This window comes from Staurois parvus, unplaced genomic scaffold (assembly GCF_062004578.1).
Source record: "Staurois parvus isolate SC_StPar_1 unplaced genomic scaffold, SC_StPar_1.0 ptg000011l, whole genome shotgun sequence".
Classification (NCBI taxonomy): Eukaryota; Metazoa; Chordata; class Amphibia; order Anura; family Ranidae; genus Staurois; species Staurois parvus.
This window is the reverse complement of record NW_028317807.1, coordinates 36,178,587-36,192,731: the sequence shown is the minus strand read 5'-3', so window position 1 is coordinate 36,192,731 and position 14,145 is coordinate 36,178,587. Positions and strand designations below refer to the sequence as shown.

Below are 14,145 nucleotides of genomic sequence, written 5' to 3'. Positions count from 1 at the left end.
GAGTTGTTTGTGATCTCTTTAGCCTTTTTGTTCATTTTTATGTAACTCTTTGGCCTTTTCCACCTTCAGGCTTCAGATGACGATGATCTCATGTCTGTGACTAGCAGAAGCAGTCTTAGGGTTAGTACCCTGTGTTTTTCTATGTGCCTAATGAGTGTTGTGAGGTGATGCATGTGATTCTGCTATTGTGATTTGACTGGTAGTGTGTTGTACCAGTTACTCAAGCATCAGGTGCTACATACAGCTTGTCTGTTACTCATAAAAACTAGCATGTGAAGAGGAGTCCATTTGGCTGTAAGCCACTACGGCACACCCTGCGTTCTTATAGTGTTCACTTCCTATTTCATTAGCAAAATTAACAGCCATTTTCCAAAAGCTCACATAGTAGTCACGCTACGTGCCATTGTTTGACTTTGCAGATTGTTTGGCTCTTAAAAGGACTTTTTATTTGAGATATATTGTGTGTAGTAATATGTGCACGTATATATAGTCCAATGCTGTATTCCTCCATTCAGCCAGCAACCATTGCTAAGCTGGCCACACAGTCAGATTTTGTAACTGTATATAAATTTAATGGCTTATTAGGTATTGGGTGAGCCCTTACAATTCAGGGTTGTTGGTAAAATTTGCTGGCGAACAAGTAACAGATCAGATCTCAGCAATATGACGCTGTCTTTCTATCTTTAGATTTACACACACACACTATATATATATATATATATATATATATATATATATATATATAAATAAAATCATTCCTAAAGTATTCTGATCCCCTTTACGGTTTCCATTTTTGATATGCTGCAGCCTGATACTACAGTTGTTTGCATTTTTGTTTGCATTTTTTTTTCTCATTAATCTACACTCTTTACCCCATAATAACAAAGTGAAAGGAGAATTGTAGAAATGTTTCTGAATTTATTAATAACTGAAATATCACATGTACTTGCGTATTCAGACCCTGTTACTCAGTACTTTGTTGAAGCAACTTTGGCAACAATTACAGCCTCAAGATTTTTTTGCTATGATGCGACAAGCTTTGCACATTTGGATTGGGGGATTTTGTGCTATTCTTCTTTGCAAATCCTCTCAAGGTCAGTCAGGTTGGATGGGGACTGGCGGTAGACGGCCATTTTCAGGTTTCTCCAAAGATATTCATTAGGATTCAAATCAGAGCTCTGGCAGGGTTACCCTAAGACATTCACAGAGTTGGCCCCAAGTCACTCCTGTGTTGTCTTGGCTGTGTGCTTAGGATAGTTGTCATGTTGGACGGTGTACCTTCAGCCCAGTCTGAGGTCCTGAGCACTGTGGAACAGGTTTTCGTTGAGAATTGCTCCATTCAGCTTTCCCTCAATACTGATCAGTCTCCCAGTCCATGCTGCTGAAAGCACCCCCACAGCATGATGCTGCCACCACCACCACCACACTTCAGTGTTGGGATGGTATTGAGCAGGTGATGAGCCATGCCTGGTTTCCTCCAGACATAACATTTAGAATTGAAGCAAAGCAGTTCAATCTTTGTTTCATCAGACCAGAGAATCTGGTTCCCTACAGTCTGAGAAGTGCTTTTATTTTTGCAAACTCTAGGCTTTCATGTTTTTTGCTCTGAGGAGAAACTTTTATCTAGCCACTCTGCCTAAAGCCTAGATCAGTGGAGGGCCGCAATGATGGTTGTCCTTCTGGAACTTGGTCACTTCTCTTACTAAGACACTTCTCCCCCAATTGCTCAGTTTGGCTGGGCAACCAGCTCTTGGAAGAGTCTTGGTTGTGCCAAACTTTTTTCATTTGGGAATTATGGAGGCCACTGTGCTCAGTGCAGCATCATTTTTTTGTAGCCATCCCCAGATCTGTACCTTGCAATAGTCCTGTTTCTGAGTTCTGCAGGCAGTTCATTTGACCTTGTGGCTTTTACTCTGATACAGTATGCATTATCAGTTGTGAGGCCTTTTTTGTAGTGAGGTGTGTGCCTCTCCATTTCATGTCCAATCAATTTAATATACCACAGGTGGACTTCAATCAAGGTGAAGAAACTTCTCAGCAAGAGCAAAAGAAATTGAAGGCATCTGAGCTAAATTTCAAGTGTTGTTAGGAAGGGTCTAAATACTTATGCCAATATATTTCAGTTTTTCCTTTTTCATGCATTTGCAAACATTTCTAAAATTCTTTTTTTCTTTGCCATTATGAGGTACTGAGTGTAGATTAATGAGAAAAAAAATAATTTAAGCAACTGTAGTATCAGGCTGCAACATAACAAATATGAAAATCATAAAGGGGGGTCAGAATACTTTAGATAGATATAGATATATTTTTTTTCCCTTGTTTGTTCCCGGTTTACTCATACTTTTATGTGCGCAACAAAATTAAATACCTATACAAAGCAAAGCAATCATTGATTGAATTAAAGCAGAACTTCACACTAAAAAGGGAAGTTCCACAGGTAGCAGGTACCTACTTTTGATACAGTAGACATGCTGGTGCTGGGGACCCGAAGACTAGTGAATAACTGCCCCGGGTGAGGACAGTGCTGGATTCCTGCACAAGTAAGTGTCCTTTTATTAAAAGTCAGCAGCTACAGTTTTTGTAGTTGCTAACTTTTTTTATTTTATTTTTTAAGACTGAAGAACCTATTTAAACTACTTTGGGCCCTGCACACAAATAATCAGCTATAGATGCAGATTGGGTTTTTGTTTTTTTTTTCTCCAAGAAATAGAACACTTTTTTTTTTAAGACACAATGACAAATGAGGCTCATTATTTTTGCATGTTTTTTTGACTTGCTATATACAATTGTGTATTCTGTGTAACTGGCTGCAACGTGAATTTTCTTTACTTTAGTCCTTCTTTTTCTTTTTCTAACAGACCAATGGTTACGAGGATGAATTATTTGGACCATCACAGTATAGGAAGTCCAGCAGGGTCAGTTAACAGCTCAGACCAGCGTTATTCTTCCATGTTTGATGCTGCTTTTAGGGCATAGCCAATTCTCTGCGTCTTATTTGTTATCCTTTTTTTACCCATAGAGCTCCACAGGCAGTGGAGAGACCTTTCAGTCCTCCCGGGGGGCACCCAAAGATGAGGCAATGGTTCGTTATATACATTCAGCTTTTGCCTAGTTTGTGTGGAGCTGATGCATGAGATCCATGCCTCTATAACAAGCTATTAATGTGTGGTATATCACAATTTAATGTCAGAGATCTTTTGTTTAACCAAATAAGTATACACTTACAATTAATATTAATTCTAACCAGACATTTATAATGTCTGCTATCATGTGTTTTGGAGCCTGAAGGTACTGACTTGGTTGTATGCTGCAAGGAATAAAGATATAGTGTTGTTTGGCCATGTTTACTGATTTTCAGCAACTCCCCTTCTTTACTACAGTATGCTGTGTTGTGTGTTTTTTTTTTTTTAAATAAAGTTTTACTAAACCCACAACAGTAAAATCAGTCTGTATATGGCGTAAAGCATGCTTTTCATACTCACTGTGGAACCTAAGGGGTTAATCCTCTGCATTGTGTAAAAACGCTGTCTGTTCCTGACTTCTCTGATGATCCCCTTCTTGCAGTTTCCCCCTCTTATGTCATAAGACATATTGTGTGGAGTCTCTCTGCATGCGCTCAGTTTGGTGTGTATTACCAGAGAGGTTTTTTTTTATTCTTGGGAGAGTGCATATGATCAGCACAGGGCCAATCAGCACTGTCCAGACAGAGGTCAGGGGTTCTGCATCCTCCTAGAGCAAAATTAATACTTCTCCTACAACCTTTTAACCGGTGCTCGGCTGGTCACTGATAGAAGTCATAAGACTGCTCTAACTGCTGATGAGAAAAGGTATTTAGCAGTTTATATTTACTAAAATAATTACACTTCCATGTTCTGTGTACTGGGGATGTCAGTGACACCAAGTCAGTTCCCCTCAGTGTCAGAATGTCCACCGCAGTTCCGCAATAAGTCACTGATCGCCGCCATTATTAGTTGGAAAAAAAAATTCTAGCATCTATACTGCCATTTGTAAATGCAGTAACTTTCATGTAAACCAATTAATTTACACGTATTGGGGTTTTTTTTTTTTTTAGCAAAGACAAAGAAAATTTAATTTTTTAAAAACATTTTTAATGGACATATTTAATTGAAAATGTTTTTGCAGGGTCTTACTTTAGAAAGGAGTCACCAAATAGCTCAATTATTACTTGCAAAACATCCATATTTTAATTTGTATAAAAAGACAGTCATCAGTGGGAGGCTGGGTGTGAATGGACTCCACTGTCACCCCGATACACTCGATTGCCCTCCAATCTGATCTGCCTAGATGGAATGGGACAGATCTCCTTCAGGTTTTTTTTCAAGCAGACTGGATCGGACCCAGAGGTAGGCTGGTGTAAACAGACACAAGTGCGTTTCTTAAGCCTGTCTGTCCATAGGGATGAATGGACGATCCAATCAGGTCCGCCTGAAACATGACGAATCTCCCATGTGAAAGGTGCATTTTGAGCAGATATATTTTTTAATATTATTCCCAGGAGGTTAGTACAAGTGACCAAAGCAAATGAATAAAGAAAGCTTTACAAAGCACTAACCTGACAAAAAACAAAGTATCTTCTACACAGGCTTTATAGAAGACAATCCAGTTACTTTCGATGATTAACCATTTGACGCCCGGCCAATAGCCGTATGGCGTCCGGAAAAATGCACTAGCTTTCCGGGAGGCCGCCATTTGGCATACTCCCGCACATGCACAGTTCGGGCGCTTGCAGAGCCGTGCAGCGGCGAGATCTGTCAACGGCCATGTACCTCAGACACTGCCGATGACAGATCTGAGTATCGGCCCCGTTGCCGGTACCATGTGACCTGCTGTGACCAATCACAGCAGGTCACATGGCAGTTGTATACAATGGATGGCTTCATTCATGCCATCCATTGTATACTAGTGTCTAGCTGTGAATGGTCACAGCTAATTTCGTGCACATGTCATGTGATTAGCTGTGGCCAAATCGCAGCTAAGCACAAAAAAAAAAAAACCCTGAATGAATTGATGTCATTCAGGCAAAATAATTCTTTGCTATAAGCCAATTGTGCAAAAAAAAAAAAAAAAATACTGATCACTTCCCCAAAGTAGTACGATGTTACTATGGTAACATCGTACTACTTTGGACATGGTGAAATATGAAAAAAAAATCTTAAAGAAACAAAATAATACAAAATTTAAAATAATAAAAAAATTAATATGTTATATGACGACGCTGTACTGCACTGGTGATAGTATGTAAAAAAAAAAATAGTGAAAATTATTTTTTTTATTTTTTCATTTTCCAAAAAATTATAACAAAAAAAATACAACTTGCAAAAACTCGCCATGCCTCTTATGAAGTACATCGGACTGTCTACTTTGCAAAAAGGGGTCGTTTGGGGAATATCTGTACTATTCTGACATTCTTGGACCTCAAGAAATTAGATTGGCTGTCAGTACTTCAGGATTGATCAATATTCAGATCTATCCCATAGTTTGTGAACTCTATAACTTTCCTACAAACTAAAAAATACATCCTAATTTGGGTTATTTTCACCAAAGACATGTAGCAGAATACATCTTGGCCTAAATTTATGAAGAACAATTATTTTCTTTTATAACAGAAACAAAGAAAAACGTGTTGTTTTTTTTTTTTTCAAAATTTGTGGTCTTTTTTTTGTTAATTTAGCAAAAAATTTAAACCCCAGCGATGATTAAATACCACCAAAAGAAAGCTCTAGTTGTGTGAAGAAAATGATAAAATTTTAGTTTGGGTACAATGTTGTATGACCGCGCAATTGTCATTCAAAGTGAGAGCGCTGAAACCTGAAAAATGGCCTGGGCAGGAAGGGGGTAAAGTTGCCCGGTATTAAATTGGTTAAGATGAGATCCCTCACAGTTATTACCTTACCACCAGCCCCTCCCTCTTTGATTGTAAGCTCCAAGGAGCAGGGCCCTCCTAACCCTCTTGTATTGATCTTTATCGTTGCTGTATTGTCTCCCTTTACATTGTAAAGCGCTGAGCAAAAACTGTTGGCGCTATATAAATCCTGTATAATAATAATAATTAGAGCAAAGCTTTTTCAGGGTAGTTCTTGTTCTCTATGGCATTTCTATATACAGCCTTTAGTGTAAATCTAAATGTTTTTGATATATATTGAATAATGTGTATACTGTATCGATTCTACTAGTGCTATTTACAACCCCGATTCCAAAAAAGTTGGGACGCTGTGTAAAATCAACATAAAAAAGAGAATACCATGATTTGCAAATCTCATAAACCCATTTTTTATTCACAATAGAAAATATATCTCCTAGATTGTAAGCTCCCATTCTATTGTAAAGTGCTGAGCAAACTGTTGGCGCTATATAAATCTTGTATAATAATATATCAAATATTTAGAATGAGATCATGTACCATTTTAAGAGGGAAATAAAGTAATTTTGAAATTTCAAAATGGTTCATTTTCTCAGTTTAAACATTTGATGTGTTTTCTATTATCTATTGTGATTAAAATATGGATTTATGAGATTTTCAAGTCGTATTCTGTTTTTATGTAGAATTTATGCAGCGTCCCAACTTTATTTTGGAATTGGAGTTGTAGAAGGGAATAAATGAAATGGGGTATACATTCATACAGTTTTTAGCATCACCTTTAGGGCAAATTGTGAATAGGTGAAAAATTACAAAAAGGATTATTTCTGAAGGATCATTGCAGGATGAATAGTGTATTTAATAGGAGCCAGCAAATTTCAAATAACTTTACTTATCAATTCTTGCTTGGAAATGTTATAATGGGAGTGCATGTTATGGTTTCACTTGCTAACAGGCATCAGCAAGTAACCGTTGATTTATATACACTGAAGCTGTGAAGTGAGTGTCGCTGTGTTTTTGCAATTGAAAGGTTAAAGTTGTCTGTTGTGCATGAACAGCTTCCATCTTTCATGGCTTTTCCTGTCTCCTCCATATGTAGAGCGCTTATTACTCTGACCTCAGCCTGGCCAGTGCTCCGCTCTCCTCCAAGCAGCAGCAATCCGTACACAATGGAAGTCGGGTCGGTTACTCCATATCTTTCACATATGCTTGCATCACTCTGTCTTGCTGTCTCTCATGTTCCCTGTCTTTATTTCTTGTGGGTTTTTTTTTTTTTCATTTAATTTCAAATGTAGATAATTTTAATTCAGATATTAACATTGACATGCAGTGAATGTCAGTTCCCCTTTGTCCTGTTACATATGTATTAAAAGATCAATAATGTGTTTTGCAAAGCGGTTATAAACACCACATGGTGACTTGTACCTACAGGTAGGCTTATAATAAAGCTCATGTGTAGACACAAGGACTATCTCCTGAACTTACACTGTTTAGGAGAGATTCACTATTTTTGTGACATCAGCCAGCAAACCTAGGATGACTGAAGATGGAAGCCCTGTCAGCAGTGACAGCACACTGCTGGATGGCTGAGTTTTTAGGTAAGTCTTTCATAATGTGCTAATATTACATACTAGTACATTATGCCTTTAAATTACAGGGGCAATTTTTTTTTTCATTTTGTTTCTTTTTTTTATACTACCACTTTAACATTTCTGGTCTAACTGCCTAAAATATATCTTTATGTATTCTTCCTACACTCATCCTGGGAACTGATATGGGGTCTGCTACTGAGTTCTGCCAATATAACTTGTTTCAGGCAATGGAAGCTAAAAAGGGAGCTGTTGATGCAGATTACATGAGGAGATAATAAAAAGGAAGCCTTACCTAATGTAGTGACAATCATTTATAGTTCACTGAGCAGACAACTGAAAATCTGCTAATGAAAATATTATTATATCCCTGCTACCTCTAAGTTGCGGCAGAAGGATAACAACACAAAACTATAAATATTTAGGCAGGTAGCAGGATTCTCGTAAATGTATTTCTCGGCTGTGTGTGTAGCTATTTGCATATAGTTTTGCTTTAACCATTTAATAAGCCCCACAATGAGCACACAGTTCAGTATAATAAAGTAGAGCGCAAAGTGCATTAGCATATAGCAGCCAATCAGAATTTGTATTTCACTGACCTGACGTTAGAATGTGAAGTCTGGTTGCTGTGGGGTTCACCATTGCTTTATGTCCATCCTCACTGGGGATCATAGAGTTTGTATTTAGCCATTATTTGAAGCTTGCCCTAGGCAGTTTGCATCCGTTAATTCTATTCTGTCTTTTTCCAGCCTTCACTTCTGAACTGCAATTCTTTGCCTTCCAGATCCCAGCGGGTGGGTCATTTATTGCACTCTTTGCTGCTGTTATATGTTACATGAATCGTTTCCCTGTCCACACCTCTCCTTTTTATATTTCTTTCCATCTGACTGTCTGCTCTCTGTTTCTTGCTGCTAGGGGTCCCTGTATGATGAGGGTGTCAGCAGTAGCAGCCGTCGTTCTTCCAGTTCTCGGCCTGTGAGAGTTTCTTGGTTTTATTTTCTCTCATACATATTTATGACAGATAGCTACTGTACTTGTTGAATACAGATCCAACATAACGTACTGTTCTGGAATGTAGCTGTAATCTTATCAGAATTGTTATTTTGGTAACTAGCTACCTTTTTAAATTACAGGTATTGTGAAAAATGTGCAACGTGAACTGTATATGCTTATCAACAAGGTTGAACTGCCTCAGACATTTACACAGCCCATAAAATCTTGACTAGTTCAGCCGACATGTCAACATAAATGGTGTTTAATTAGCGGCACAGGTGCCACTGGCTTCACATTGTTGGCATTGACATGTCAGCCCTGGGCAGCGGTGACAGCCAATAGGGTGTGCTAACCCTGTACCTATGTAATTGTAGCACAAACATACATATTGTGTATGGATAACTTTAAACATAGGATCTTGCATAAGAACTTTGACTAGCAAGATCCTTTATCTTTAATATGCCTGTGTGAATGAGCTCTTGGGTCACGCCCGGTTCTGTTGGGTATTGGCTGCTAATTGCCAGTACACCTCAGTACACTTCTGCTGATACATTGATTGCCACCGTCAACCAGCCACACACAGGTTATATAACAGCGTCGTTTTAGATCTATAAGAGTGGCTGCACTCAGGCAGCCATTGTCCTATGATACAACTTGTTCTGATAGATAGATATATATATATGGAGAGTTAATTCATACACCCAGAGACCAGCTTCAAGTAAAGCTGAGAACGCCATCATTGCTGATATCCCAAGTGCTGGTTGCCTGGCTATATTGACCCACTGGCTTCATTGCTACTCTCCAACTAGAAAATAATAGAATAAGTAAAGTGAGAGAAACATACTTACAGTGGATACAAGGTCTACTCACCTTGTAAAATGCCAGGGTTTGATATATAAAACAACCAGACCAAGATAAATCTCTCCAGAATTTTTTCTGCTTTTAATGTGACCTAAAATCTGTGCAATTCAATTAAAAACAAAGTAGTAATTAATAAAAAATAAATAAAAATGTAGTTGCAGAGGTTTATGCACCCTCTTATAATTATGGATGTGGCTGTGTTCAGAATTGTATTGCATTTTTTGTTCAATAATTCAAATAATTTAGATGAGAGATTAGCATGACAGGCAGCAAACATTTTTCCAAAGAGATCAGTAATGGTAGACTCTGTTCTAATCTCACTATAATTTTTCTTTTTAGAGTCGCAGGAATATAGATGGGTCGGAATCTTTAATTGTATTATTTTTTTTTTTCATTTGTGTACAACTGAATAGATAAAGATAAAGTGAAGTATTACCAGATAGGCTGTAATGAGGGAGTTCCCTGTAAATATATTGGATAGTGGATGTTTGTGGAAGGATTTCCAAGTTTTCCACTTTCGCAAGAGACTCTCATAAGCAGCACATTAAACATAATCCTATTTGATGTAGAATCTTTTCCAGCAGCTGTCAGCAGCTCATCTGTAGAAGTACTTTTTTTTTTTTTTTTTTAATTATTTTTATGAAGTTGCATTGTTTTTCTATTCAGCTATTGTAGCACCTTACAGTTATGGCATTTTACGTGAAACATTGACTATTAGTATACTGGTAATGTTATGATCACTGCATATATCTTTGTAATCCATCCCTTGAGATGGCTTATCTAAGCTGTATTTCTAGTAACCTCTTGCACAGTCAGTTATTTTTAGTAGGTTGTGGTTTCATAGAAGGGGAGGTGGACAGTGGAGATTAGGCCAGATTTACTGGTAGATGAATGTCACAGCTTCACAATATGCTGCAGGTTATTTTATTTACATCATTCTTCTGCATGTTCTGTCTGTGATGAGAAGAAAGGGTATCTTTTCCTGCTTTGCTCCCTTTCCACTATCCTGTGTGGTTACAGTTTCTCTCTCCATTCACCAATGTTCTTTTTTTCTACAATATCTCTCATGCTGTCTTCTCTGCTTTTCTATGGAAGCCCTCTGAGTACAGCTGTTACCTGGGCTCTGGATCTCGTGCCTCCTCTCGTGCCAGTTCTGCCCGTGCCAGCCCTGTGGTGAGGTTTGCTTTTATTTTGTTCTCTTAGAGTTTGTGTAAAGGTGAAAAGGTTCTCTTTAAGACAAAAAGAGAAGGTAGTGGACAGTAGTAAGATGAATGCATATGGTGTTGCCTTTCCAGGTAAAGTTTTAAAATCTACAAATCCTTCTATTATGTTTTTCTAATCCTGTGAAACAAAAACAAGTTTATAAACCAGTGACAAGTTATATAAATTGCTGTTCCACTGTTCTTAAGCTTAGTGATCCATTGTGTGTCTGTAAAGATTAAAAAGGTTTCTAGATAAATTTTGTATTGAACCCCCCCCCCCCATTACTAGTTTATAAACCTCTTATATTTAATATATATATATTGAATATTTAATGCGCGACTTTCATTAAAAAAAGTTGGTAGAAAACATTTTTTTTAAATAGCTCTTTATTATTAAAACAAAACAAAAATAGACTATACCTATTGTGTTCCTAGCTGAACACAAATATATCGATGGCTAATTCCAACTTTTTGTAATAAATGATTGCACCCATACTCATAAAAAAAGTGTTTTTTTTTTTTTTTTTTTTTTTTCTTGTTTCATTCTTTGTTTTGCATTGAAGCCTGCAAGGCATTGCAACTGCAATAAGTGAATTGTGGGTGCAGTGCAATGGCTCTTGCAGACTATTCATCAAGCCGCAGTTTCTTACCAAAATATGGATCTTCCAGTATGGGGCTGGAGGTAGCATCAATAGATCACAAGTGCAGGGATGTCATTAAATTAGTGCTCCATTAAAAACTGCAATGGTGGCAGATGGAACCTGTTGTTTTTTTGTGGGTTTTTTTCAATCACAGATTCCTGTGAATGAATGACACAGCTGTGCGATCAGAACCAAATTCAAATCATAATAGGATGCTGCAGGAAGAAAAACCTCCAGATTATGTAAAATGTCCATATGGGGATGGTTGCAGATTGTGACCATGTTTCATATTACACTTTAAATGTGTATGAAACCTGAATAAATTAAAATTGCTCTAGTGGGCATAATTGTTTACAAAAATAACTAAATGCTATAACTCTACAACACAATAACTAATTCAGTAGCAAATCCCAGATTGTTAGCACCATGCCATGTCTATGACCATCAAAAAAGTCCATCCATAAATGAGTCCAAACCAGATTAGCCTTGGAGGCTCTACATAAATACTACAAAACAAGACAGCAGAACGCACTGGCATAGTGTAGATACACAAAAAATACATTATGCACTCTCAAATTTTAAAACCTTGTCTGGATTGCATGTAGGTAGCACAGAATGGCTATCTGTTCTGCTGTCCATGGCCTATGGTATCAGGGTCGTGTTTGGGTGAGTTGTGCACTCTACTGTAGCTAATGGAGCAAAGATTATGCTACATTAGCTGCTTTCCCAGTCAGAGCTGGCAGGAAAAGACATCTCTGAACTAGAAAGTAAGCATGCTGCTTCCTAGTTCATTCACCAGAGGGAGCTCTAGCCACCCTACCCAGTGACATCTGCCATGCTGGTCTCAGTCTGACACTGTTCCATTCGGGTGTCTGCAGAATCACTTCCAGGAGAAAGCTAATAGTAGGCTTGTAATATATACACACGCGGAGGTTATTTACTAAAGCTGGAGAGAGCAAAATCTGGTGCAACTCTGTATAGAAATCAATCGGCTTCCAGGTTTTTATTGCCAAAGCTTAATTGAATAATCTGAAGTTAGAAGTTGATTGGCTACCATGCACAGCTGCACCAGATTCTGAGTGCACCAATTTTAGTAAATTTGCCCCACTGTGTTTAAAAGCTGCAGCTGCCAACCGTGCAAGCCTTATGTCCGTGACCACAAAAGTATTAAATATAACCTGAACCTCTGTTTTAAAAATGTAAATATAACCTGAACAGTTTTAAAAATGTCAACTTTTGTTAATACCATTATAATGTTAGTTGACCCATATAGGGTTTCATGCTTATTTGAATTGTATAAAGCAGTGGGTGTTCGGTCAAACCAGTATGAACCATACTGTCTTGAGAAGCAACCCCAAAGGTGGCTGAGATCTTAAGGAAAATAACACACTAGTGGTAGAGGAGCACTGCTATAACAAAACTTTCATGGCCTTTTCTTGTTCTATATTTTTAATGACTCTCATCTGTATTGAGAAAGGATTGTAGCAGGCAGTATCTTCATCTTTTTGGTGTGCTGTAAGCATGAACGTTATTGTTTAGCTTCAATGACAGCAGTTCCTAGTACAATATTGTCTTTGAATGACACAGTACGTTAAAGACTTAATCCATTCAAGACAACTATTTGAGTTGTGGGTGGAAGTCAGCAAATTTACTAACCAGCTGGCACCTACCTAGAGCCCAGGTGGGGGATTTCACTGTAATTTCTGACTCTGCTGCTCTGTCTGTTAGTCTGTCTCCTTGCTATAAAAGAAAATCTTAGTGCCTGTGAAATATAAGTAACCGAAGTAGAAAAGTGTGATTGAACCCAACATCATCCTCCCAAAGCAAAAATCTTAAGTGTTTTGGGTAGATAAACTCTTAATTAAACTTTTAATACTCCTATTCAATTTTAAAGATAGAAATGCCCTCTTTGTGCAGTCCTCAGAGCCTCCGGGTCCATCTGTATTCCAACGTGGGTCCAACAGCGCCAGTATTCCTTCACTTAATCACTTAGACGACGTGGCTGTTCCTGCTGTGGGCAGAGTGAGTGTGCCTGCGGGTATAGAGGGGGACATGACAGAGTGTGGTGTGTTGGCTTGCTGTGCTAAATACTGCATATATTTTGCTATATTTTTTTAGTTGGGTATACATTTTTATGTGCTCTACATACTGTGTATTATCTTGGCAGTGGTTCCTTGTTTATGTATGTATGTGCATATTTACTTGTTGCATATACAGGTTCAGCTTCCTGTTTAAAGGACTGTATAGAGACATGTATGAAGGCTTAAGTTGCTGATCGCCTCCAGAAAATGCTAATTTCCAATCTGTTTCTGGCTTCCATATGAACATGTCACTGGCTGAGCTCCTGATCTGCTGCTTACTTCGGGTCATGACTCCAATATGGAAGCCACAGGGTATGACAAGCAGGAAACTATAATTTTCAGAGGTCTACCTGGGTTTACTTTAACCTTTCTGCACAGTGATTGGGTTTTGCTGTTGCATGCTCTTTTTGGGGTGGATTCAGCCTTACTTGTTTAACTTGACAACAGTTTGCGTCTCACCATAACTATATGGTGAGTTTGTAACTTGTATGTCTTCTGAAAGGATTACTAACATTCTATTACTGATTCATTTCAGCCGATGAGTGTAACCTTTGATCCATTATGGTTAACTGTTTAAGCAGAATTTAACATTTTTATTTTTTTTAACTATTACAGGTGGAAGAAAGATCAGACAAAGACTTTGGAGAAAAGGTAAGAATGCTTTTTTTCACCTCACTATTGCAGCGTTGGGTTTCATATTTGTGTTGTGGACTTTAAAATAGAACCAAAGTAGATTTTTGCTTTTGGATCCGGCCCCATATAGCAGAAAAAAAAACTACTTTGTAAACCTATATACAGTAGACTTTTATCTTGATGCATGGCAAGGTAAAGTATCATTTGGTTGCATAAAGTGGTTTCATTTTATATATTTTATTCAAGTTTCTTTAATCCTGCTACAGT

At 37.8% G+C, this 14,145-nt stretch overlaps 1 protein-coding gene across 19 annotated transcripts in view; it reads left to right on the top strand.

Annotated features, from left to right (window-relative positions):
- Positions 1 to 14,145, top strand: part of LRRFIP1 (LRR binding FLII interacting protein 1) — a 185,363-nt gene that overhangs the window by 116,195 nt on the left and 55,023 nt on the right. For 9 of the 19 annotated variants that reach the window (XM_089672419.1, XM_089672418.1, XM_089672401.1 and 6 more), the window contains 9 exons: positions 70 to 120; positions 2,859 to 2,915; positions 3,020 to 3,082; positions 6,978 to 7,058; positions 8,217 to 8,261; positions 8,383 to 8,442; positions 10,417 to 10,494; positions 13,082 to 13,186; positions 13,861 to 13,896. In XM_089672419.1, coding sequence (XP_089528545.1) covers positions 70 to 120; positions 2,859 to 2,915; positions 3,020 to 3,082; positions 6,978 to 7,058; positions 8,217 to 8,261; positions 8,383 to 8,442; positions 10,417 to 10,494; positions 13,082 to 13,186; positions 13,861 to 13,896 — 576 coding nt within the window. The remainder of the gene's footprint in view (positions 1 to 69; positions 121 to 2,858; positions 2,916 to 3,019; positions 3,083 to 6,977; positions 7,059 to 8,216; positions 8,262 to 8,382; positions 8,443 to 10,416; positions 10,495 to 13,081; positions 13,187 to 13,860; positions 13,897 to 14,145) is intronic. The other 10 variants (XM_089672416.1, XM_089672415.1, XM_089672411.1 and 7 more) reach the window with 7 other exon arrangements.